Source organism: Colius striatus, chromosome 7 (genome assembly GCF_028858725.1).
Source record: "Colius striatus isolate bColStr4 chromosome 7, bColStr4.1.hap1, whole genome shotgun sequence".
In the NCBI taxonomy this organism is placed as follows: Eukaryota; Metazoa; Chordata; class Aves; order Coliiformes; family Coliidae; genus Colius; species Colius striatus.
This window is the reverse complement of record NC_084765.1, coordinates 2,514,735-2,540,569: the sequence shown is the minus strand read 5'-3', so window position 1 is coordinate 2,540,569 and position 25,835 is coordinate 2,514,735. Positions and strand designations below refer to the sequence as shown.

The following is a 25,835-nucleotide window of genomic DNA, read 5'->3' as shown; positions in this document are numbered from 1 at the left end:
TACATCAACAAAACACAGGCCCCGTTTTTTTTCACACGTATCCTTCACAAATTCCACCCAGAGTCACTGCTTTACGCTTGTGAAAAAATGACAAGCTGATAGCAACCTTTAGCTTGTTATTATATTGCCATCTCGTTAGAATTTCAAATATGTAATGCAAATCAACTACTTACAAGGATACCCTTCAAGAATTCTTCATTAAGCCTGGTGCCTTTTGCTCTCATCTTCTGAAAGAGTGTCTGGTGACGATCAGAAAACCTTCTTCCTACATAGAAGCACTGCAGATGCTGGAAACTACCAAAGGAGTCGACGTTGTGAGTGCTGTAAAAGTTGCTTTGATGCTATTTCCATTGTTTCCTGCAGACAAATCTCCATCATCAACTCCACCACAGTGAAATAAAGAAACGATTTTTGAACGCAGAAGCCTTTGTGAGTGGTTTCTTCAAACATAACACTGTAAGCTAATCCGACGTTTGGCATTCATTTATATATATTTGCTCTGCAATTGCATTGTTTCAGATGCCATTAGAATGTGCCACCTTTGAAACAATGGACAACAGGAATGAGATGAAGTGTGAATGCTTATTGCAGACAGAGCTAATAATATTTCTTTTGAATGCCATCAACTGATATTTTTCTATACAAATGCCACTGAGACTTGATGCCAGGTAACAATACTCTGTGTTGATGATATCACAGTTATTCTGTATCTGAGAGGTTGTACTAGCACCCAAAGTCTTCAAAAGGTGAAAACCCATTTGTATTTGATACTGTAGCCCGTATCGAACCCCAAAGGTATCAACAGTATCAACACATGTAGAGGGACTATTTGATATAGATTACCATATCAAATCTGAGAACAAACCAACCTCCCCCTCCAGCTCACAATTGACACTTGTGTGACACTGTCAAAGTAATATTTGTTAGTGCAGAAGAATTGTTTATCTGCCATTCCCATTCCACTATGAAAATTTAGCCTGCTCTGCCCCTAATTTTGTACTTTCAGAGGATTTTTACATTACATTTCTAAATTTCAACGCTATCCACTGTATCTTTCACTGAAAATCCCAAATCAGTCACTAAATCAAATCCAAACACTTAGGAGCATGAGACTTTTAAATCACGTATCTGGACATTTACAGATGTTAGTTTATGGATGTGTTCCTTAAGTATCGCACCATTTTAAAAGCCTCCATCCACAAGAAGTTATCGATGAACAAGTCAAAACAAAAACTGAAGGAAAAGTCCTTTGTAAACAAGCTTTCCGTGAGCCACATAAACTTCTTATGCATAGTTACATTTATTATTGTAAAGTATTAACTCTGGAACTCTAGCAATACCTATTTACTACAGGGACGATGACATTTACGTTACGACCCCGAAGTTTTCTGCCAATGTTTTAGTTTCAGTGTATTTTTAAATCACCATTTTAATTGGCTGCATGGATATTTTGGTTATTCTTCAGTATTAATGTGCTAACTCCATGTGACCATTACGTGTCTTAAGTACCAACTCCAAAAAGTTGCTGCTACAACTAACAGCTTATGTATCGCCACGACTTAATCAACAATCCTTGAAAACCTGTCACAAAAGAAAAAAAGAATGTCTCTTCCCCTTCCCCAATATCCCACAAAATCCAGAAAGTAGTTTCACTATTGAAAACATGATCCCTCCAAGCCTATGTTTTCAAATGGGATGCTCTCTCTCTGGGTCAGGCAACTTCTGTACGAGGAAAATCAGTGGCCCAGAGGAAGCAGTTTACGTTTTAACAATTCATGCCATAGAACTGCAGTAAAACGACACTCCTGCTCATGCCAGACTGCTGTGAATCTAGAGATTTTATTCTCTCTCTCTTCAAACACAGACATCATCTCTTCTATCCTGAATACAAAATACCCTGCCTATATCCTTCCCTTCTTCTATCCTCCGAAGGAACTGGGACCCTTCTCAAAAGACAGCCAACAAAACCAAATCAAGCACAACCACAGAAGTCATGTTTTCCTCTTAATGCCTCCCTCACCTGTGACTCAGAAAACCAAATTTTTGGTTGACAGAAATCTGTACAATACCAACATCAAGATTTTTTTCCTATATGCTGCCAAAAGATATCTTTCAGAAAGATACCAGTAGCAATGGGGTTCATTCTGTCACGTTCTATGAATGGAGAATGGAAAACATCACTAGCTGCAACCTCTGGTTGCGACCTGAAAGGAGGTCAGGAAAGAGCAGAAAAAAAATCAAGAGTGGTAAACAACCCAATTTTGTTGTGTTTCATGTTACAAAAAAACTTCTCTGTTGAGAGAAGACACTGCCTACAGCCTAGCTTTCCTTTCCGTGACACTGAACTTGGTCGAAGAGAGGGCGCAGACTGTTTTCAGAGCTATCACCCAGGGGCTGAGGGAGGTTTGAGGCTCTTCCTTAGGCTAGACACCATGGAAACGTGTAAATGACACAGTCCCTGCTCAGGAGAGCTTACAATCTAAGAAAGCAAAATGACATACAGGAGTATGGAAAAGTACAGCTAAACACAAACAAACTTTGTATACATAAATATACATTTATAAAACCTATTAAAATAGCACCACTATTTCTACCTGCCCCCTCTGCCTAGCCATCATTCCTTGGATGATTGCTTAATAGGGATCACAGGGGATGTGGGTCTTTAGGAGAGATTTCAAGGAGAAGGTAATGGCCTTATGAATCAGTTCAGGGAGGGCACTCCATGCATACGGGACAGCGTGGAAGATGTTATATTGAAAGCTTAAAATTGTGCAGAGCAGCATTTCTCCAGGACAAAAGTTCAAGTGTTGTGTGCAAGATCCCTATTTCCTGAGACAGAGACAGTGTGGTTATGGGAGGAACATTTGGCCATCAAAAAGACAAGCGAAATCACTAACGTAGGGCTACACTGAGGAAATGTTACTGGCCACGTATTCTCTGTAGCTGCCAGATAGCACAGTAACTGTGAGGAGATGATATGGAAGGGTTTGGAAAAGAGTTGGATACAAAGAAGGAAAAAAAGGCAAGATGAAGGAAAAGAGACAAAAGGAAGAAATGTGGGGAATATTTTCAAATGTAGTCTTCTGTTTGAGCTCTTAGTGTGTTTGCAATTTATTAACTAAATAACTAAAAAAACATATACAATAATTAATGTACATTTGACACCATAAAATAAACTGGACCATATGCCAACATTTACATTATGTTATTATCCTTCACTATGGAAAGGTGAGAAACAGGTTAAACAAGAGACAAAATGCTTCCCCTTACCCTTCTTCTTCCGTACTGAAGCTTGGAAATAGAAAGGGAATGAACTGTAAATCAATTCTGAAGGTAATTTTTATATGCTAAATCCTTGTCTGTCATTTTGAGCATAAACATTTTCCCTCCATCTAAGAAGTTAGTCTCTCCCTGCCAGCCTCTACTAGGCACGTATCTATCAATCCTCAGCAGGTAAACAGCTTCGCAAAAGCACAGTTTATCAGGGCTTACACCTTAATTGTAAGAAACTGCTCCCCTGCAGATATTAGGGATGCATGTAAATTTAAGGGGTTTTCTTTTTCTTCTTAAAAAACAATCATTGGGCAACTTATTGATAGCAGGCTTTTCAGACTATGATAACAAGGCTTTTTCAAATCTTTGCAGATCGAAGTGGAAAGGAACCACTAGCACACATTATCTGCTGTATTTTGGATTGACTCATTTCAAAGAGAACGACTGAGACAGTCTGCTCAGTATTGGGGAGAACAGGGTAGCTAGAAACATATCAATAAAACCTTAAGCAGATTTCAGAGCCAGGCAAAGAAGTGACTGTAAAGACTGCAAGATGTATAAATCAGTTTTTTTAAACTTATGTTTATCTTAGCTAGGAGAAATTACAAAAACTATATATTCTAAGGGAAAACAAATGGGGAACTTCTAATTATCTTTTTTTCCTCTATTACATAACAAGGGACATTCAATAAAATTAAAGGCATCACATTTAAAACCAATAAAAAGGAAATACATTTGTACACAGCACATAATTAGCCTGTGGAACTCTTTGCCACGAGACGTTTTTGAGACCACGACCTTCTTCAGTTCAGAGAAAAGGTTACACATATATATTGATGAGAACATCCACAGGGTTCATCTATGCACGTTTCCTTCTCAGTTTGCACGTATATCTTATGAAACAAATGCTTGCTTGCTAGATAGTTCAACGGATTTAAAAATGTGGGTGTTCTCATAATTCATACAGATGTCCAATATATACACATGTACATAGAAAGAGATATAAATTATATATAAATACACACATACAAATCTGTGGTTTATGCCAGAAGACAACTTTTAACTGATGATAGTGGGAACATTTTCTCTTTGGAAGCTCGCTTGGCTGTTGTGTACTTTAAGAATCCTTGATCCTTTTGATAACAGCCCTTTTACAGGACAAATATTAAAATAGGCAGACCACAGATGTTATTTATAATAGTAGTCATATTGTTTGCTAGGGTGGCAAATGCTCAGGGTATCACAGAACTGGTATTTATAATCTCATTTAGGAAGAAGACGAATTTCTGCCGTGCTCTACTATTTCTGCAGCTTTATTAGGGGACATATATTTCTGTAACGTGGTGCAGGACTATCGTTCTGAATAGCAATGTCTTGCCACTGTAATATTTGCCCCATCTGGATAAAGATATGGATGGGAAACATGCTTAAAGATTCAAGGACGTCCCATGGCTGCTAGTCACAAGAGTTGCAGTGGTATCAGCTAGCCAATGAGAACAAATAGCAGATCGAGTACTGTAACCTCAACAGGGGGGTGAGAAAGCTAAAATGGGATGGTCCCTGCTGCAGAGGTGATGTTACTATCTCAATAAGCTGTCTTCCTCTAGAAAAGAGAGCTGCTTCTCTCTGCTTTAAGAACAGTATCTGCTATGTGAGACTGAAGAGAAATAGAAGAATAACCTCAGTTTCCAAGTGATTTGCAGAAGGGGATAATAAAGGGGGGAAAATAGTACCTAAGCATTTCTGTCCCTTTGGGAAAGTCTGTTGATAAGTCAGCAGAGTTTTACAACCTCTTGAATGAAAGAAAAACAAATCAAAACACTCAGACTGAAAAAGTGGCTCCAGAAATTATATTTTCCATTTTAATCCTGAAAGAAAAAATATGGAGCACTCACAAAATGCTGAAACCTTTAGTGAAGCTCCTGAAGTTTGTGGGACAGAAAAATCAGACTGAGATGTGTTAGAGCTAAATAATTAGACTGTTTCATTTTGGTCTTCATGCGGTTGTTATACCATAGAGAAGACAGCAATCACTTCAGCACCCTTTTGTTGGTAAGAACTCCCACTGAAACTCTGTGACCTGACTCACTAAAGGATGGATAGAGTCCATCTGCCTCAGAAAACATTTTGTTCCAGAGGCAAAAAAAAAAGTGGCCACATGGATTTGATCCCTTCCAGCTGGCCTTCATTGGAGTTCATGCAGAAATAAAAATCATTATAAAGTATAAGTATTTAAATCAAGGTGAGGCTACATGGAAAAATGGTTTTATTGTATGGCAGACCCTATTACTCTGCAATGAGGGACATGGTTTGTTTTTATAGCCAATTATCACTTGCTAAACACATTGTTTTAGTGTAAAAGCCATATATAAACATGCATTGGGCTTTTCTCTCCATGTATGGACTATTCATAACTTATTTATCAGTCTAGTTGCAGAAATTCTGCTTTTTAATGACTCAACAGGTTAAAAACAGGAAGAAAGGATCTATTGCCTTACTTCTAGAAAAGAAATCGACATTCCCAACGAATTATGCATATCTAGAATGTGGATGGTCAAGCAAAGGAATCTACAATGACATTTCTTAAAATTAGCAAATAAAAGACTGAATGCTCCAGACCTTTTTATTCCCCATAGCGAGAAGAATTAAGTTTATATCATGCACAGAAGTCAAAGTGATATCATAATATGCACTTTTTCACATCAGGGTCTAATGAAAACAAACTGAAGTCGAAGCTGCTTTAACACTGTCAGCTTTTTTAACAACAGCTTCTGGCAGCTTACCTTTATCCACTAATGAGAGGCCACAGAAATTTAAAATAAAACAACATTAGATGAACTGAAAACGTAGGAAGGCAACGCTAACAAAATACGATACGGCATTACTTCTTAGGAGATGTGCCAAACTGATGATGCATCGAAATGTATCGACATTCTCTTGCGTAGCAGTAAAGGCACACGAGTTTAAACAGAAATCATTCATGCAAAGCATGCACATTGGAACTCTACAAAGATGCAGCATTCTTAAAAACTTTTCTGTACTATATACTGTACACGGTGCAGTTCCTCTTAGTCAATTTTACATATATACAGATCTCTCTCTCTCTCTCTCTCTCCCTCTTTTACATTTCTACTATGCCAGCATGCTTGTCAAAAAACACTTTCTTACCAAGCTCTTCAAGCTCTGAGGTCATTGACTTAGACCGCAAGGTCAGTGCAGTAGTTGGAGCTCGCTTAGGTGGTGGTGGGGCTTTGTAATGAAACAGAAAGATATACAGTGTAAGTAAATGCACATCTCTAAAAAGCTCTGTTCACATACACAATTTTGCATATATTTAAAAGAATATGCTGCATTAAATAAGGTAATAATAAATACATACATGAGGAGGAAAAAAACCACGAGATGCTTTTCATGTACTGAATTTCTATACTGCTTCTGCTTTTAGCGTAGGTTGTTTGGCACATCAGCAAGCTTTTATGTAACAGGATACATAGAAACATTTAAAGCTAAATAACTGCACTTTTTCCTTTTCAGCAGGAAAAAGACTTTCTAAAGTGTCTCACAGCAGTTGAGCCCCTCCTTCTAAGAACTGTCCATAGCTAAAAATCTCGTAGTGACCAACAAGCCTCTGCCACATCAATTTCATCATTGAAGAAACTGTTTAAATCCGAGAAATACAAGAAAGAAGATTCTAATTCATCTTAATAGTTGCAGTGAAACTAGGGAGAATAGGTGATCCTCAGAAGAAATAAGGTCTTAAAATATATCATCTAGCACAGAAAATAAATTTCAGCATGTGGTTTAGCATCCCGATAACAAAAGTTTCTGGCCGTCAGGATCATAACATCAGAAATGATTATGACAATGGTGATATGCAGCAAAGACAAATGTCTCTGACACACCAGGAAAGCTTAAGGACTCATAAGTGTTTTGGTTGATACTATACATCAGGCTGCACCATTTGACAAGAGGTGGCAATGCCGTTTGAAGGTAAGAAAGAGTGATGGAGGAAAGGAGTAGACGATGTTCTTCCTGTATCAACAGCCACTATGTCAGGGTCATCCTCTCCCTGTTAAGCTCCTTCACTTTATAGAGGCTTAAATGACATTATGTCATGAGAAAGAAAAAACAGAGCTCAGGTTCGGTGCCAGATGCAAGTATGCACATACCAACTCCAGGTTAAGGTCTGCCCTTGCCCAACAAGGGAAGTGACAACAAATCTGGGAGGAAGACTGCACCAAGGATTAGATTGTTAAATGAGGCTGAGTATCTGACACAGGCCTCACCATAAAGGACACTGATGGCAAGAAAATCCTTCCATGTAACTCTCAAGGTACAATGGCAATTGCCAAGAAACAAGAAAGGCTACCAACTTGCATCAAAAAGGGACAAGATCCAAAAGTGAAAGCTTTTGGCAAATGACACTATCACTAGAAGGCTCTGGAAAAGTGTCAAGAACTGGATTTGTTTTTATAGAAGCAACTTCTCTTTGGGTTGTAGACAACAGCACTTTTATTTAAGGCCAATCTGACACATCCCAAAAGGCAGAGGTGAAAGCTTTGTTTAAAATGTGCAAACAGGAATTTTATCAAGCTAAAAATAATGCAGGATGACCGTGTTTGGACATGATTGGCTCTAATACAGACTTTTTACCTCCCCAATGGGCTTTAAAAGATAATGTAGATTCCAAGAACTCTTCAGTGTGCAGATAAAAAGTTTTACTTATGGATAAAGAGGTATCCCTTGGGTGCCAGCTTCTGGCCCACTCTCGTGTGGAAGAGTCAGGTGGTGGTGAGTGACAATTCAGGAAACTGGTGGGAGGAACAGGAATTTTCAAAACTGTGATGCTGCTGCATTGAGCACTAGTTAGCAGCAGCAATCTTTTCTGCTTAATTATAATTCTGAGGGCCTAATGACTTCCTAGAGTAGCTGTTACCTGAGCAAACTCAAAGGTAATGGAAATAGTATGGGTTGTTTGGAGTGGTATTTTTGGTGGAGTTTTGGTAGTGTCTCCTTTGGGTGGGTGGGAAACATATTGAATTCTTAATCTTATGATTTAGATCAACCCATAATCTCCATTAAAATTAATATATTCCCTCCTTAACAGGCTGGAAAAAAATCCTTTGTCCTATTAAAACTCAGATAATTCTTTGCCCAAGTCTTTGTGGCACAGCATGCTATGACAACCTCTCTTGGAGTAGGTGCCTTCTCCTAGCAGCAAAGCAGCAGAAAAAGCAGCTGTGCATGTTTTCTATTTATGGGAGAAGGAGGGATTTTCCCTGGTTGGAACAACTTCTCTACTTTGAATTAATCTGGAGGAATTTTCTCATTAAAATGTGCCTTTTTTTATTCTACCAGAACTTCAGTCTAAACATGTTGCTTACTTTTCCTGTTCCTATAGAAGTCCTTTCTAAAACACGTTTGGCAAAATCCCAAGTTCTCAATGATTTCAAGTGGGTTCAAAGTAACCTCATCTCAAGTATATTTAGAATTAATCTATAACATATAATCTGCTCTTTGTACTTACTGCAAGAAATTTTACTGCAGTATCTTCAAACATATAAACTCATAAAGCTCCATAAAGATGAAATTTCATGGCAAGGATGACAATACATCTTAATGCACAAGTCAACAGAATGAAATTACTACAAATTACATGAGAAAAGGGTATTTCAAATGTTAAAAGTGAAATCTGCAAGTCAGAATTTATAAAACAGAAAGTTTGCAACCATACATCTGGGGAGCAAGACCAAAAGGGTTCCATTAAGAAAAGGGAAAAATGTACCTTTCTTTCTAGCTGTGTCATCTGGATCAAGATTCCTGGTTACTGTGACAACCTTAAGAACTAGGTGATTGCCCCCTTGCCGAATCATGTTCACCACCTGCCTGTGGCCAACTTTCACTACATTCTCATTATTAACCTGCAAAGAAAGAAAACAGTCCTTTAGATCAAAATGCAGAACATTTCTGCTCTTCCAGTTTTAAAAACAGAAGGTGAGAGGAACAGGAAGATATAGCATTTTTAATTACTGCCTCTTAATACAAATACATATTTAAGGAACAGTGTACAGCTGACATGAAAACAGGAAAACCAAGCTGGCTCTTTATGAAATATGCAACTAATTTCCTTAAAATTACCAGTCTTAAAACACAAGTTAATGACTTCAACCAGATCTTTCCCTTTACGTATTTTATTTCCAACAATTAGTGTGCTCCAACTCTGCATTTCATGTACTAGAAATATTTTGTTAAATGATAGTCATTTCTCATGATTGTATTATCCACAAATGCTTAAATGCATTTTATGCCCTCTAACAACACCAATGAGATATTAAGAAGCTTTCATTTTCAGATCATCCAAGAACAAAGATTTTGTCACTCCTGAAGTAAATTCTCGTGCTCAAGAGACGTTCTTTTGTTGTATGCAATCTCCTTTCCCAGCATTTTCCTTCTGTAAGTTTCTGGAAGGTTCTAAAGTCTTGGAATCAAAGGTAACAAGACCAGAGCAGTCCAAAAGAGTCTTCATGGAAAAAGATGAGTTGACTATATGAATCCCTGACCAGTTATTGTGGTTGTGCCAATTAAACTTTAAGCTACACTGCAACATTAAACTTTTAAATGTATTCTCCGGGTAATCCCTAGTGCTACATCATAATTTTGGCTGTATACATCTTTCCATAATATTAATGAATTGACATAGCAGAAAGCATAGGCATAAAAACTGTAAATAAGCAGGGATAAAAGTAATTTGTTTATTAGCTCAATCTATAAGAAGTCACCGAAAGTTATCTGAAATCTGAATGATAAGTGGCATATAAGACTGAAGCGCTGCATATGCCATTTGAACATAAAAGATATTGAGGAATGGAATCAGTGAAGAGGAGATGCTGCCAGAACACATGCTGGGAAGTTGATCTCTATCCAAAATTCAACTGACTCAGTTATATTTCACTGAGATCCCTGAGCGCCTTCCAAAATGAACAGTCATTTTCAAAGTTAGTGTTTTTAGCCTCCTCTATTTATTCTGACAGGCTGGGCATCTCACACTCTAAAGAATTTACAGTTTAGAGCAAAATCTCTCATTAAATATTATTGCCATTTAGCAGAACAACAGGCACAAGCCGACCCACTCCAGCTTGAAATAATTTCTCCATCCACTGTATCAAAGGAAAATCTTGCCTTTTCTCAGGCTTTAGCTGAGACAAAATGCATCATGGTGAAATAACGTTGCGGTGAACCAGATTTTTAACACAATGCTGCAGTCAGGAGGCTCAAAGCATGACCTGTGTCCTAGGTCTACAAGCTTGAGATGCTTTTTGAGACCCTTTTGCAGATTCATAAACAGTGATGTAGATGTAACACACACTGAACATCCAGACCTGCTGAGAAGCCAAGTTCTCTCCTTCTGTAGGTGGGGGATATAAAAGAATATTGAACAGGACTGTTGCTGTTTTGCTGTTTTACACCTTCTTAGCATCTGGTATTTAATTCCAAGATATGTTATTTATTTAGCTGGACCAGTGACATTTACATTTAATCAATTTAAAACATTTTGGAAAACAGTTATTCATTTACTTCCCAATTTCTTCCAGTATTAAAACCTCAACCAGGTAATTCTTTGTCACAGTGGAAAAGATCATGTTAATTAAGAACTCCAGACTTCATCTACCCTAGTGGAATTAAATATGAAGGTTGGACACCAGTATGGATTACAATATAAGCCCTAATGCTAGCAAAAACTAGAGACCTCCAAATAAACCAACAGTTAATATTAATCAAACACACATACATCTCACTAGTGTAACGAGATGAATGTGTAAAATGATAAAGAGCTTCTGCAACGTACCATCTGTTCACATCGCTCTGTGCAATGGTATTTCACTTTTAGAGCAAGAGCAAATATATACAACACATTTTTCTAAAGCTGCCTCAGAAACAGAACCTGTAAACGACTGTTTATAGCGGCTTTGTTTAAAAGGCACAGTTACAAAAGCTGGTACCTATAAGATGTATACTGCAGAAAAGAAATAGTGATAGAAGATTGATTTAACTCCAAGAGTTTTCAGGAATCCTTGATTACAAAAGAATCATGAATTCAGTAAAGCAGTACCTCATTTTCACTGCCTTTAGCACCTCAGTGGGTAAAATTGTAGCGTGACTACAAAGCAATGACATTGAAATTGTCCATAGCTTCTAAGGAATGACGATTTCACCGACAGATTCTTCTTTTAACCTTCTTCAGTATTTCATATATATGCTAAATGACTGTAGAAAGGCCATTAAACAGTAAGACCCCAGAGTTCAAGCAGGTCTGTTTGCTAGTTTTAGTTTGATACTATTCAGCAAAACATTTTCAGGTGTGAATAATTTGATGAGATTGTCTCTCTGCTTCAAGCTTTGTCCCCACTTCAAGCTTTGGCAGTGGGGAGATGACTCATCTTCTCTAGACTTTGTAAACAAGCAGAGGAAAGTAAATCTTTATAATCAGTATAACAGATACCTATTTTGCCTGTGACAATTCCTCTCATGCTAACATGTATACTAAGTACTACATGTGATCACACTCTTTGAAATGTTAAAAAACCATTTTTGCCTTTAGTGCCAAAGTGTTCAGAAGGATGTGCTACAGTCAAATAAGCAAAGCTGGTTTGCAGGCACAAATGTGTGTCTCTCCCTCCCTCCCTCTTCCTCAATCCTATATTCTCAGTTCTATAATCTTTCACTGCAAAACTCTAAGTTCTTCTATTCCTTTGACTTTCTCAAACTTACCTGCATAGAACTTTCTTTCCTATATCCTTCAGAAATAACAAAAATAGATAAACAGATGTGTGCTGTGGCTGGTTCCATTCAACACCAATGGCAACTAGTCATCCAACAAGCCAAATGCAAGGAAAACTTTCCTTTGGGACAGCCAACACTTTCAATAACTCTCCTGACTCTTGGGAAAAGCCTCAGAACTTCATAGTCCTGAAATTCATACTTTATTATCGTTGGCTTAAAAGTGGGCAGGGCAACTGAAATTGCTTTGAGAGAATTTGAGAAACAATTTATGAAATAATATGAGCTCACAGACTATTGTAAAAGTTAACTGTTAGTCAAAAATATCACTGTCTCTAAGATCCAGGTCCACCATGAAACCCAATAAAAATACTGAAACTTATTCAAGGATAAATAATGATGTGGTCTCCAAGAGCAACATATCAGTCAGGGAATCATTTTTTTTTCATGTGAAATATTCCCTATGTGAAAGAGCCTCCCATACAAAAGATGATATATGAACACCCATGACATCAATACATTTCTCCTGAACTTTATAAAGAAAAAGATGCTCCTGTTGAGGTAACTTTGTAATCTTGATAACATCAGAGATGAGAGCACAGGATAGAATGACAGCAGCTTATGAAAAGGAGGAGGTTTAGAAATGGAGACGATACAGCAGGAATTGGTTTACAGTGAATATGAATGGAAGGCAGGAAAGTCATCTGGTGGGTGATTTCTAGATACCATATCAGAAAGCATGAAGTCAGGAGCAAAGGAGGAATGCAGCAGCAGTATTTAACATGAGATGACTGCTAAGAGTACAAAGGAGAGGAAGCAGGTATCTTCTCTCCTGGTCTGATTCTACAAAGACATTGAAAGTAATCTCAAAGGCAGCAAAGAGTTTAAACATGATGGGGTAAGAGAGTGTACTACAAGATGTAAGTCAGTGTAGCCACATAGATGCTGCTGAGAGGCACAGAAATCATAAACTGGTTGTTTCATGTATAGTTACATTTGCACACCACTAAATGATCACTATACTGCCTACAAGGCAGCTGGCATTTACTTTAGAAGCAAGGTTAGAGACAGTATTAGCTTGAAATTTGTTTCCTGAAGACTAAAACTACCCCTCTGCCCCCCAAAGAATTGTGTACTTCCATTTCTTAAAGAAAAATGGAAAAGAGTATCATTCTTTATAGCACTTATTCCCCACAGAAGCTACAGCTGGGCAAGTCCCTGTTCCTTTACCACACCCCCACTGTCAGGCAATAAAATTTGATTGCCAACAGACTCTTCACTGTTTAAATACTCGCATTTAGTTTACTTACATGGGCAGATTTAAGACAGGAAGGAACAAAAGCTATTATTTAAAGATATGTCTTTTTGTTTTTGAACAGAATGCATTAATGAGTGTCCTAGAGATGCTGGGGTAGGTTTTATGGATATTGGGACAGGCTGCATAAATCTACTGTTTTCTGAAATGTGTAACAATGTGATGTGCTGACAAACAAAATGATAGAAAAAATAAAGCAAAATAAAATAAAGTAAAATAAAGTAGAAGAGAGTAAAATAAAAAAGGAGTAAAAAAGAAAACAAAATAAAGTTAAAAACAAAACAAAACAAAATAAAACAAACCTGCACATTATAGGACAGCAGATGCATAAGCTGGAACATATTCACCAGAGCAGCCTTCCCGTAGGAAGGTGCAAAAGAAAAAACACTACCAGAGAAATAGACCTTTTCAGTTTGTTCTATTAATAATTATATATATATATATATTTATAATCTTAATTTCTTCAATGCATCATCCTAATCCTTCCATTATCTAAACATTCTCTCAGTGGAAAATGTAGTCAATCATTTGCAACAGTAATTAAGTAGACGATGGCCATCGGTGGGACGGTGAATAAATTCACCTTACAGTTGTGAATGCACATTCTGTCAGAAGCATCATCTCAGAAGCTCTTCCTATCCATTGAACTACTTGAAAAAACCCAAAACAACAGAAGTCCAAAGCTGTTACACACACTTACAAACTGCCTACTCGCTTTTAAGAACTCCACCATTTCTTTGTAAACACTTTACACACACTAACCCAATTACAACTTGTACCAGCAAAACACAGAGTAAGCAAATAATTCTGTAGGCTCAAGCTATACTTTTGCATTTCAAGTCACTACACAGTTGTGCACATAACACTGCCTAAGAGTGTCACAAACCAATAGGAACTGCCCATCGGTGAAGTATTCTTATTCTGTAGACTACAATGCGAGACAAAGACAGACTTGGTGACCTAGACCATCCTTGGGAAGTTATTTGCTCAGTTGTTCCACCTGCAGTACTACCCCTGGGGTGTGCTGTACAACTGCTTCAGTACTGAAAACCATCAACTGCTCGTGGTGGCGTTAAACTTTTGGTCATAGGCTGGAGCAGGATTTAGCACAAACTTCAACCATGCCCAAAATTTGTACTCCACAAGTATATCTACCATCAAAAGTCCTGTTCATTGCTTTAAGTTGTAACCCCTAAATTCATTCTAAATGCTGAATGATTTTACAAGTGCTTGTCTTCTGCAACCAGCATCATCAACAGTAGATAATCCACTGAGAAAGGTTTCTGTGCAAACCAGATTTTACATACATTTTACATTGGCAACATACTTTGTTCCCTGAGTATTACAGGAATGGACTGAATGAATACACTTGCTGACAGATTTTGGAGATCCAAATGAAGAGGCAAGTCAAAAAGGTCCAAATCCAAAAGATTAATATGGATTAATATGATGTTTTACACAGGTATAAAATGTACTTAACCACAAACAATTTCAAGATTTGTCTCAAAAAGCTGGCACATGAGTTGAATGTGTGCCTTAGATTAAAATAGAGAGTGATGATACACAAGTCCCATACTGGAAATTAATTCATGGATTTTTATCTGTAAACCCCATTATTCACATCCTACCACAGAAGCTTAAACTGACAAAACCAAATGACTTCAGTCCAATGAGCCTTGACTATTTCTTTGAACAGGTCCTGAAACTGGCCTAGAACAGCCTCAGGAAAATTCCTGAAAAGTTACTGATCCAAATTTCTTCAATGCACCTGGTTTTATGTTTCATCCTGCCACGAGACTCACTGCTCTTTGCGTATGGGGATACGCTGTGCCCTTTCTCTCACAGCTCCCTTTGCAAGGGAAGGTGTTTGCTCACAGCAAGGGTAGTAGGTCAGGCTGAAGTGCACTGAAACCCAGGATCTGCAAGGTTGCTCCAGCCAGGCAGCAGATTTTTCCTTCAATAGATTAAGCAGTGGCAAAACTGTCATTTTCTGAACTACAGTGTGAATATGATCTCCGCCTAGAGATAGCTGAGCCATGCTCTTGAGGAAGGCTTTAGTGTGTGTGCCTTCATCTGCTTGAGTAGCATCAGTACTGCAAGTCTTCATCTGTGCTTAGGAACATCTATTTCTGATAGAAGCATTGGAATGAAGAGGCATCTCAGATCATAAACTCCAAACTCCTTTGTTGTCATGGCAACTGTATCATAATTTGTCTCTTAATGTTTAGCCAAGCTCCATCTTGGAACTTCTTAGATTTCTTGTCCCTGTTACTCTTGTTAGGCTGAGAATCTCTGAAAAGGACCCTTTTGTTTTCCCTAGTTTCCATCCTAGGTGCAACTAGCTTATATTTTTCTGTACCAAACTGACAATAGCCTAAATAGCTATTTCCTCCTACTCCCTGTGCATCCTGCAAACATATCAGGTGAGAGTAATGTCCTGTCTTGGCTAAACAAGCACTCCAAAGCCAGTTTTGGGGGTTTTTTGAAATGCATCTAACTTTAGTTGAAATACCTTATAAAGATTGTCATATGTTCACCTGTATTTCACCTCAACTATGCTGCACCCCTGACAGCACCCGACCGCTCTCAAGAGAAATGCACAACTTACTTTCCATTAATAACCTCCTAGAAACAAGTGGGGAATGTCTGCAAAATCCCTTTTCTCACAGCTGTTGACCTGGACCAGAGGTATTTTTTGAGTCTGAGAGTGTTACTTATATATGGCAAGTGGAAAATGTTTGGGATTTAAGTCCAGCCACAAAATATTTGATCCTAATGTTGGTTAAAACTGTAAAAATCCTGACTTTTTTTCCACAAAAGTCAAGTTGTGGATGTTTCTCCAGTGACCAGCTACATATATGTGGACACAAACACAGCATAACAAGAGAAATACAGCTGGATATTTTAATGGAACTTCCCTGATCCCCAGTTTACTTTAATTAAGGCCATTCAATAATAATCCATCCACAACAGAAAAAATATGCAATGGAATAATACATTAGAATGTTTTCTCATTGACATCTTTGTCCCATAAATACATTGCCAAGTAACACAAAGAGGAGCATTGGCTGTACAGAACTCCATGGTTAAGTTTGGGGTCTAAGTTGAAAGCATATGCTACAAGGAAAGCAGTAGAGTTGAAGGTTGCTGTTTATTTCTTGCCCATGTCATGGTTTAGAAAATGGAACCACATTACACCAGCATTTTAATCCAAAGCTTTGCATTTTGCATAACTGTATGTAATATGAAAGCTGCTGAAAGTAACTGCTGTCCTCATGAGACTGCTTTATACAGAACATTTCAACATCATTCAATTACTTGGACCCACTCCTATTAAAAAATAATTGTCTCCATTAATCAGTACCTGTTACTATTTTGAATCATTTGGTTTCAGTCACATTTCTTAGGAGAGGTTCAATTAACTTTATTGCAGCTGATTGATCTGCAGTGTACTGCAATCAATCAAATTACACTGAGGATGAATTTGTCCAATGGTTTTCAGGTGCAAAAGGTGGAAGTTTTTCAGGTCTTAACTTCTCTTAGGAAAAAAAAAGAAATCAAGTGAATTGTGCACATCTGTTTTGCTCCCCCATGGACTCACCTGAAAAGGTTTCAATTTCTGAGGAATCTACATGATAGTGTTATATCTGAGATGTTGATACCAGGCAGCATGAAGTTGTGACCTACACCTGATATTTTAACCTGTTTTAACAGACTCTGACTTACATTCACTGAATATTTAATGGTCTGGGAACATCCAAGAGGAACAAAAGATGTGTCAGTGGTTGTTTGGGTGGCCTCTGACCAGTTCTAAGTTGCTGCATTTTCAGAGTAGTTATCAGAGAGGAGGTTTGCACCTAGGAACAAGCTTTACTGGTCCAGAGCGTGGACTCTGTGTCCAGAGTCTGGGCACAGTTTAAGATTTCATCTCCTTCCTCTACCAAATCTTTCTCCTCTTCCCTTCCCCTGTCCTGATAACTCAAGAGCATGCCAGAGCCAAACCTGTCATCTGGCTGGTTCACAATGATCTTTAGGAGGAGTGTGGTTTAATTTAATCACAGACATTGGACTTGGCATTCACCTCATCCCTTGCCCTAGTTTTGTTGGCATTGTATTTATTTGCTGCTCCTTTTGTCTTTTCAGCATCTACTTATTTTGTATACCTGAATTCCATTAGTACCTGATAGTTTGTCCACTTTCTGGTAAGTTTATTTCTTTTCTCCTTAACTCAATGAAGTTAAGCTGACAACCATTTTTTTTCCCCCATATTCCAATGCTTTAGAAAAATATGTTCTAATTTAAAATTCACTAAATTAAAATGAAGTTTGAAGTGCAGCAGTATCTTAACATTCATTTCATGAACATGCCTCTTACATTTAATTTGCTCTCAGACGCTATTATAGCCCATAAATTATAGTACACAGCCAGCACCAAAAATAGGGTATGAAAAATAGCGAACTAGAGGTCACCCATATACTAATGAAACCTCTCCAGCATGTCTGCCCTTCACAGATGAAAGCATACATGCAAATCTAAAACTGCTTAACCATTGCAACCAGAGCTGCTTTCACTTCATTTCTCTGACACATCCACAGTCATCTGGTCTGTTCTGAGGTCTGAGCAAAGGAGGTTTTTTTCACATAAAGGAAAATAAACTCGACCCAAGTTGCACATTCAAGCAGTGGTTCTGCAGTGGAAAAGTAAGCTTAACAGACTCTCATCTCTCTGCTCTCCTCTGCTGACCATTCCATACTAGTTTGCCATTGTCTCAGTAGAGTCACTGACAGATTGTGACTGTGACAAGCTGATTCCACAGGAGAAACAAAAAAGAAGATCAGGTGAATTTGGCTCATTTATGTGAAATGGTTAATACTGCATAGTTGCACAAATTATCACTGGGATCTGACTGCAGAGCCAGTGATGGGCAGCACAGTAGGTGAAACAGTTCTCTGTTAGGTTGATAAGGCATGGACCAGCATCCTTCTGGCAGTACTGTGCTACCACACCCCTGTTGCATCCCTCAGCTGTTCTGGGATAACTCTTTGCAGGACACTATGAAAAACATCATCCATTTTGGACAGACTGCATTTCTAAGCCAGCCCTATTCTCAGAGCTAGTTCCCTGAACAGCTTCACAGCTTCACCTCTGCAGCTGAGCAGGTGCCTGGGGACAGGAGTGAAGAGCAGAGGAAGCTGAAGCCAGCATTACTGATACGGGTGCCCATACAATTATGCCCTGGGAACAGCACTCACCTGTCACACTCTGACCTTTGAAGTGATTAAATCCTTCAGACCCCAATTAAACAATTCCCAACCTTACACTTTATAAAAACATGAGGCTATGTTCAACTCTAAAAATATATCCTTTCTTAAAATATGGAGTACAGTGGTATTATGCAAGCACTGAGAAGACAATAGATCTTTATTTGAATGCTGAATGAACCACTTGCTATGTATTTACAACGGGTAAGATAACAGGCTGAGCCTATTTTTAATACTCTGCATACCTACATTAAAGGCCATTAGGCAGAGGATTCTAAAACCTGTATTGAAATAGAGATCACTTTGTAAGTATTAACAATGCAGCCTGATATTCTTTTTCATTAGGTAAGCACACACTAATCAGGCAACACAGTTTAAAATTAAGCATCATATATGTCACATAAACAGACTGATTCTACGTGTTTCAAGGATTTTCAGTTAAAACCTTTTCAGAGATTGCACAGAATGTGTTGTCATCAAGTACAGATAATCTATATTTCCTCCTCCCACATATAGTCACTTTCCAGAAAACGCATCTGCACTAGGAACAATTCAAAACCGTATTGCTCATGTGTTTCTCTTTAGGTAGGGAAGCCTGATCTTACAGCATACAGAGGTAATTCTGTCTTAAATAATTCCTCACTGCCTTAAACTTGGAATCATTCATAAGGGATTGGTTTTTTAGGCCGTGTATTATGTTGTTAAAACTCATGGAATGGTTAGGTTAGGATGTATGTGATGGCATTTGCTACACAAACCTGGAGGAAAATGTAGCAAACCACTGATGTCTTGTAGAGAATAATTTTATTCTTCAGAGATGGAGGCAGTAAAGAAATAAGAGCTACATAAGTGAGCTTTAAATAGGTAAAACAAATGTAAGCCAATATTCCTTATTCAGGCATGCAGTACATTGACTGTCTCTATGGAAGGCACAAACAGGACTGCTTCCAGAAACAGAAACCTGAGCAGGAGCAGCTCAAGCTTGATTTTTGAACCACCTAGACTGTGTCTCCTTGTAAAGCACACTCTACCTGACGTCTCTCTTCAGTGATTAATGCTGGCAGGGAGTGTGGATTTGTGTTTTGCTATCTATTAACACATGACTATCTAGATGGACAGGTGGTTTAATTTATCACCCACCATACCCATCAAGCTTGTGGCCAAGCCTGAGTTTTGCACTGTTTGCAGTTCTAAGATCATTGGATCTTAGATTAGGCTGTTGTTTGCCAGTGCTAACGGTATCCTTTGATCCAACAAAGTCCTGATTTGATTAACTTTGTGCTCATTGACTTCAATAGCACTACTGACTAAAGAACCAGTAAACAGTTTGTGTCTGTGGACCATTTTGCCACAGCTATGCCTGACAACAAGTGAGAATGAAGGCTGAAGTCTGGGCCTAAGAAATGTTTAGGCACATACAGAATAATCAAACTCACACACACACAAAATGTTTTCTGTATTAAATTAGAGGTAAGAAACACAGAGAAATCAGTTGAGTCATGAATTTGGTGATGTTAGGAGTGTCCCACCCTAATTTAGGAGATTACTAATTGCACTAACCATACTGCAGTGTTCTATTAATTGCCAAAAGAATGTGCATGTTTCATGCAAAAACTTCTGAAAATAAAAGCCAAGAGAGCCATCAATCATAGTCACAGCACACTGTAGTTACAAACATGGCAGGGCTTAGTTTAAAATATCTAGACAAACTAAATCACAAATAAATCAACTACCTACAAGCACAGAATAAATGGGAATTACAAAGGAACACCCCAAAATATGCACACAAGTTGTAGCAGCTCGTTGGCAGAAAGAGATGGTTCTCCATCCCAGATCACTGGTTCCTGGAACTCTAACCATGTAGTGTAAAGTTCACTCACTCAAATTTATTTGCTGAGAATGTATTACTTGCACAGCAGATGCAGTTTGTTCTAACTGCTTCCCAGCCAACCCAGTCTCGATCATTTTGGTTCTTTGTCTAAGACACTAGATGGAGTTCCATTAATTTCTTTCAAAGTTATTCCTTCTTTAACACCAACTCAGACTTGCACTACAATTCCAATTCAGCCTGGGACCCACCTTGCAACATTTTAACCTGTACTTTGGTTCTATAGCTTTGGAAAGAGGAAAATAACTAATTCTGTGTATCACACACCTAACCAGCCACCAACCACTACAGCCTCATCAGTGGAGGTAAAAAGCTCAAACAGATTTGGTTAGGAAGCACAACATACTGTAAAAGACAAATAACAGACAATCCTCTAGTATCTACTTTTGGTGTGGTATGTCAGAATTCACCAGATGCTTCCACAGGGACAACAACAAAAATCCTACTCATGCTACTTTGTAAAAACAAGATGAGAATATATATCCATGACTGTGGTGTAAAATAAGACACTAGCCACAAATCTCTAGTGTTACACAACATCAACAAATGCTCAAAAGCAACAACAGACAACTTTTGCAGCTCTCTTTAAGGAAAACAAACTTGTTTATAAGAGCAACTTCATTAATTCACAAGGAGTCTCTTTGTTACTACTTCAAAGAAGCAACGTTCTAATTTACTTACTATCCACACAGAACTACCTTTTCTCAGCTCAAGCAAGCACGTAAAAGTGCAAAAAGCTTCTGCTAAGAAGGAATGCTTTTCTTTTGGTTGGTGAACAAGCCTCAGAGATGTGTAACAGCAGACTCCTCAGAGCATTTTGTCATAGTGAATAAGGATCACCAACAAACCTTTCATTAAGTTGGATTTTATTTGTAAATAGTTAGAAGTTAAAAATCTATTTTCGTATGATCCAATGACTCACTGAGCACGAGGAAATTTTCTGGCCTTTAGAGAGGCTCCACCTAGCCTACACAGAACCCTAGTCCTGCAGCAAAAGGCAAATCCAGTTGAGCAATATTTTGCCTCATGCATTGCTCCAAGTCTGTGGGTGCCTGCAGCAGCAAGGAGATGATGCAGCCTGTCCTTTGGAAACGTTTGCTCCACAGTCAAATTTTGTCTCTAAACAAGCTGGAAACACTTCTCTGGAAACACTGCTTTCCTTCCAGTGGCTAAAAGGAACCCAAACCTGCCCTCCTCTTTCTTTCAACACCTAAAGTTAGCAACCAAATTGTCTGCTTCGCAAACAGAAGTCAGCTGTGCAATGCATTGGATGAATCAGTGCTGTTACGCACTGACATTTTAGGAACACACTGAATAGCTACACAACCATGTAAAAAAAATGTAGCAACTCACCAGAAGCATGTTATCAAAATAAACATGCCACAAAGCTGAACACAGCCACTGAGGAGAGGGAGACAAATGAAGCACAAGTGAAGACAACATAATGGGGTTTTCAAGTAGAAAACCCTCGTTGGTAAGAACAGTAATTTTGGACTTGTTATCCGGGCACTTTTCTGTGCATTCCATTAAAAACCCCAAACAATCAAACCCAAAACCCCTGTAAGCATGATTCTATGTTAAATCTTTTGGAATGTGAATTAAGTGTAAAGCAAGCAGGGAGAGATCAGTAAAGGAATTGATTTAGTATGTACAACAAAGGAAGACTAGAAAGGAATGATGCTTCTCTACGCTGAAGGGCAGAAATGCTAGATGCTTCCAAAGGTGAGGAAGAGAAACTTGGATTTAAACACCAAATGTTATGTAAACCCTTTGTAGTTACAAAGCAATTTACTTTAAATGAATTGTTGTAAACTGTGGAAAGAGTTAGTATTTCTCACAAAGTTGTAATTATCAAAAGCTGTGCCTAGATGATTTGTATCTACCCTTGAAAGTGAGATGGATGGCTTCAGCAAGACTTTGGAGCTCAGATTCCTGAGGTACTTCGCAACCTGCAACCCACTGCAAAGGAGATACAGCTCCCCAAGGTGCTGGGATGATTCTTCTGAAGACTTGATGTGCCAAAGCTTCATCCTAAATTATCATCAGCAGTGAAAGGCCCAGTCAAATGCTCACCCCTGACAGCAATGCAGATGGCAAGTTACACACCACAACCCGGCCACCTTCCCGAGCGTCCAGCTCCCTGCTGGGCTACTAAATCCTGTTTGGCCAGAACCTGCAAAGGCCCTCCTTCCAGACCCATGGAAGGATTTGGGAATCAGCATGGGCTGAGGACCATCTCCAGGAGACAGAATGGATGCAGCTGCCTTGCTTGAGAGACTGATTCTAATTGTTACGACAGTGCATTGCTCCATGCTAGTGAATGTTTAACACTTTAATTTACTAGCTTATGTGAATTTGACATGCTAGAGATGTATCTGGGAAAAAGAAGTTTGCATTTTGCCAAACAGGCACCAAGTAACCCCACTAGCAGTTACTGGGTTCATTTCACAGCTAGCTATAACAAATTCTCTCGTGACATGTTGCTCATACGGCTCTGCTGTGTGAGACACCCTAGTGGAGACAGAACTGTAAGAAAGAGGTTCACTCACAAGTCTAATGTCTGCATTTGAGATGACTTTAAGGTAGTAACTGATTCTTTTTGAATGCCATCTTTTTTTATCCCATCCTCTTAGCTCTTTGCTTAATTGCTCAAATTGCAGTAGCATCACAAGTGATATCTCTCCAAATACTTTGATCTAAATCAGTTTTGTCGCAGTTACTGACATTGACAAGCCAGTCTGGCACTGGTAGAGGGACATTTCTTAATGCTCTTTTTACTGATTTACAGGTGGAGTCCTTTTAAATTACAGCTATGAAAGATGTGATTTAGATCCTGAAGTCTGACTCTAGTAACATGAACGCTTCAGTTCTAGGAAACTTGCAGTAAGAAGTCATCTGCATGTGCACTACTCTGTCATACCAATGTGTACCCCAAATCCTGCACAGACAGCACTGATGGAATTGCCCCAATCTGAAGCAGAATGTCTTCTGTCAGTGGGTTTCATTATTGCATGCTTGCCAGCCTTCACAGTGCCTTCCTGCAGAAAGCAAGGAATTCCTGATCCAAAACCAATGGTCCCAAAAGCTTCTGAAAGGAAAAATACCTTTCAGCATTCTAAATATATCCTGTCTGAAAGAGTTAAGTGATCAATTGTTAGCAACATACAGTTTCTTCCCTGCACATAGATAATATGTGCTCATCAGTAAGAATACACTTCTTACCAAGGAAGCACAATTTTGTCCAGAAGAATGGAGAAAAGTGTAGGTGTTCATTTGACAATGTATAGATCTACTCGAAATAACTCCACTAACAGGCACAGGAACAGCAAAACCAGTGGTGTTCAGTGGCAGCAATTTAACAAGAAATAAGTAAACCAGACAAAAGATGCTATTAATTAGTCCTTAATGTTTTTTAAGTGGGGAAAAGAAGCTAGAATCTGATGTGGCCTTTACTTACTCCATCAAACGGCCAACAACAGGCAAGGGCTACATGAAAATAACACCAGAGGGCAATGGATGGGGAAAATTCAGTCTTCTCAACAACATATTGACTCCAATTTTAACGTCACCTCAACAGAAAGCTTTAAAGCAATTTTGGCTGTTTACACAGCAGTTGTTCTCAGCGCTCTTGCTAAGAAGGAAAGAGTTTGAAACTTCATGTTCCTGGAGAGCCTGAAACCCATTATTTAATTCAGAAATTGACTTTCTTCAAATCTGGAAAAAACTAAGTTGTAAAATGCATTGCTTTTGTATGTCAAGGTCAGAGCAAATATTTAGGGCTTGCTGATTTCCTGTGCTATCCCTGTGGGCTTGGTGGCTGTGTCTGGGAAGCTCTGCAGTCCCTGTTTAATGTGGTAATGCTCCTGTGCATCATTCCCATGTACCACTCTGTCCACACTGAATGTACCTATTCTCTCTCCTTTTGATTTTAAGATGCTGAAGGGCACTTCATCCTTTATCTCACTACAATTTATTCTGAGGACATGTCTAGGACACAGAGAGAGAACAATTCCCAGGGTGGGTGAGAGAATACTGCATTAGAAGCACCTGAGCTAGCACAGAGCAGTCTGGCATAGCTCAGTGATGCAGCGTGACACCATGCAGAGACATGAGCTTGAGTCCTGGAAGCAACACAGTCCTAACAGCATGGTGCTGCCCGCAGGCTAATTAGCACTGCATCAACACGTTTTTGTCGCTTCTCTTTTCAGAGCTAGTACATTCAATGCCAGCTCAAGGCTCTTCGTACCACAGGCACTGCATAGTGTTAATGTGTGCAACAGCACTGCTAAGGCTAAAGGTACAAGGACAACAGGCAGAGATGTCACATGGAGATGGCTGATGAAGGTACTAAGTGTAGTTTTCGAAATTTATTCAAAATCAATATGATTTTGTACCCTGACTACAGTACTCTCAGAACAGAAGGGATTGAGGCATTCAGTAGTTACCCCTCAGCAGTTGAAAGACACAGATAAACGTGATTACATGATTGTAAAGATTTTGCCTTTTACTTGCTCAGAGTTCTCATCTTGCAGGATTAATCCTGTCATTTTGTGACCAGATTCTTCCCTGACTTTTGAGAAAAAACGTTTATATTACCAATACTCTAAATAGAGTCTAAGATGCTGACTCCTCACATCTCATAACTGCTCAGAAAGACAGAAAGCTACCAAAATCAGCTCTCACTCTCTCCCAGTATACTCACATCTTCAGAAATGAAGTCAAAGACATGCAGTTCCTGCTAATTAATGGGGTAAAACTACTTCTTTTCCCCCCATGCAATCTTCATTTTAGAGTTAAAAGAGACTTGTAAACCTGGAAAGAGACATCCCAGAGCAAGCTTTAATTTAGCTAGCAAATGCATACTTAGCTGTTTCCTGGTGTATAAGCAGTGAGATCTTTGTCTTGGTTTGGTTTTTGCTACAATCAACTGCAATACAGATGGGCCATTGTACTGTCATTTTACCTACATAGTAGCTACTTCATCCTACCTTAGTGTTTTCCTGTTTTCTCAGTGTTCTTTAGACTATTACAATGTTTTAGACCTATGTTCTTGCTAAGTGACAAATCTGCATGTGAGACTAAGAATCTGAATTTATTCCCTTCTTACATTGCTCATCATTTAGGGTGCTCTCACTTTTTTTCTTAAGTGGTTGGACACTTTCCTATGCAACCTGATCTAGGTGAACCTGCTTCTGCAGGGAGGTTGGACCAGATGATCTCTAAAGGTCCCTTCCAACCCCTACTATTCTGTGTATCAGGTCTATACAGTCAGTTTCCCATACCAACATTAGCAAAGAATTTTAAAGTCACACTTGGATTA

At 38.7% G+C, this 25,835-nt stretch overlaps 1 protein-coding gene across 2 annotated transcripts in view; it reads right to left on the bottom strand.

Annotated features, from left to right (window-relative positions):
- SHANK2 (SH3 and multiple ankyrin repeat domains 2) overlaps positions 1–25,835 on the bottom strand; it is a 332,306-nt gene that overhangs the window by 33,248 nt on the left and 273,223 nt on the right. For both annotated transcript variants that reach the window (XM_061999345.1, XM_061999344.1), the window contains exons 19-20: positions 9,059–9,194; positions 6,442–6,522 (exon numbers count right to left, since the gene is read on the bottom strand). In XM_061999345.1, coding sequence (XP_061855329.1) covers positions 6,442–6,522; positions 9,059–9,194 — 217 coding nt within the window. The remainder of the gene's footprint in view (positions 1–6,441; positions 6,523–9,058; positions 9,195–25,835) is intronic.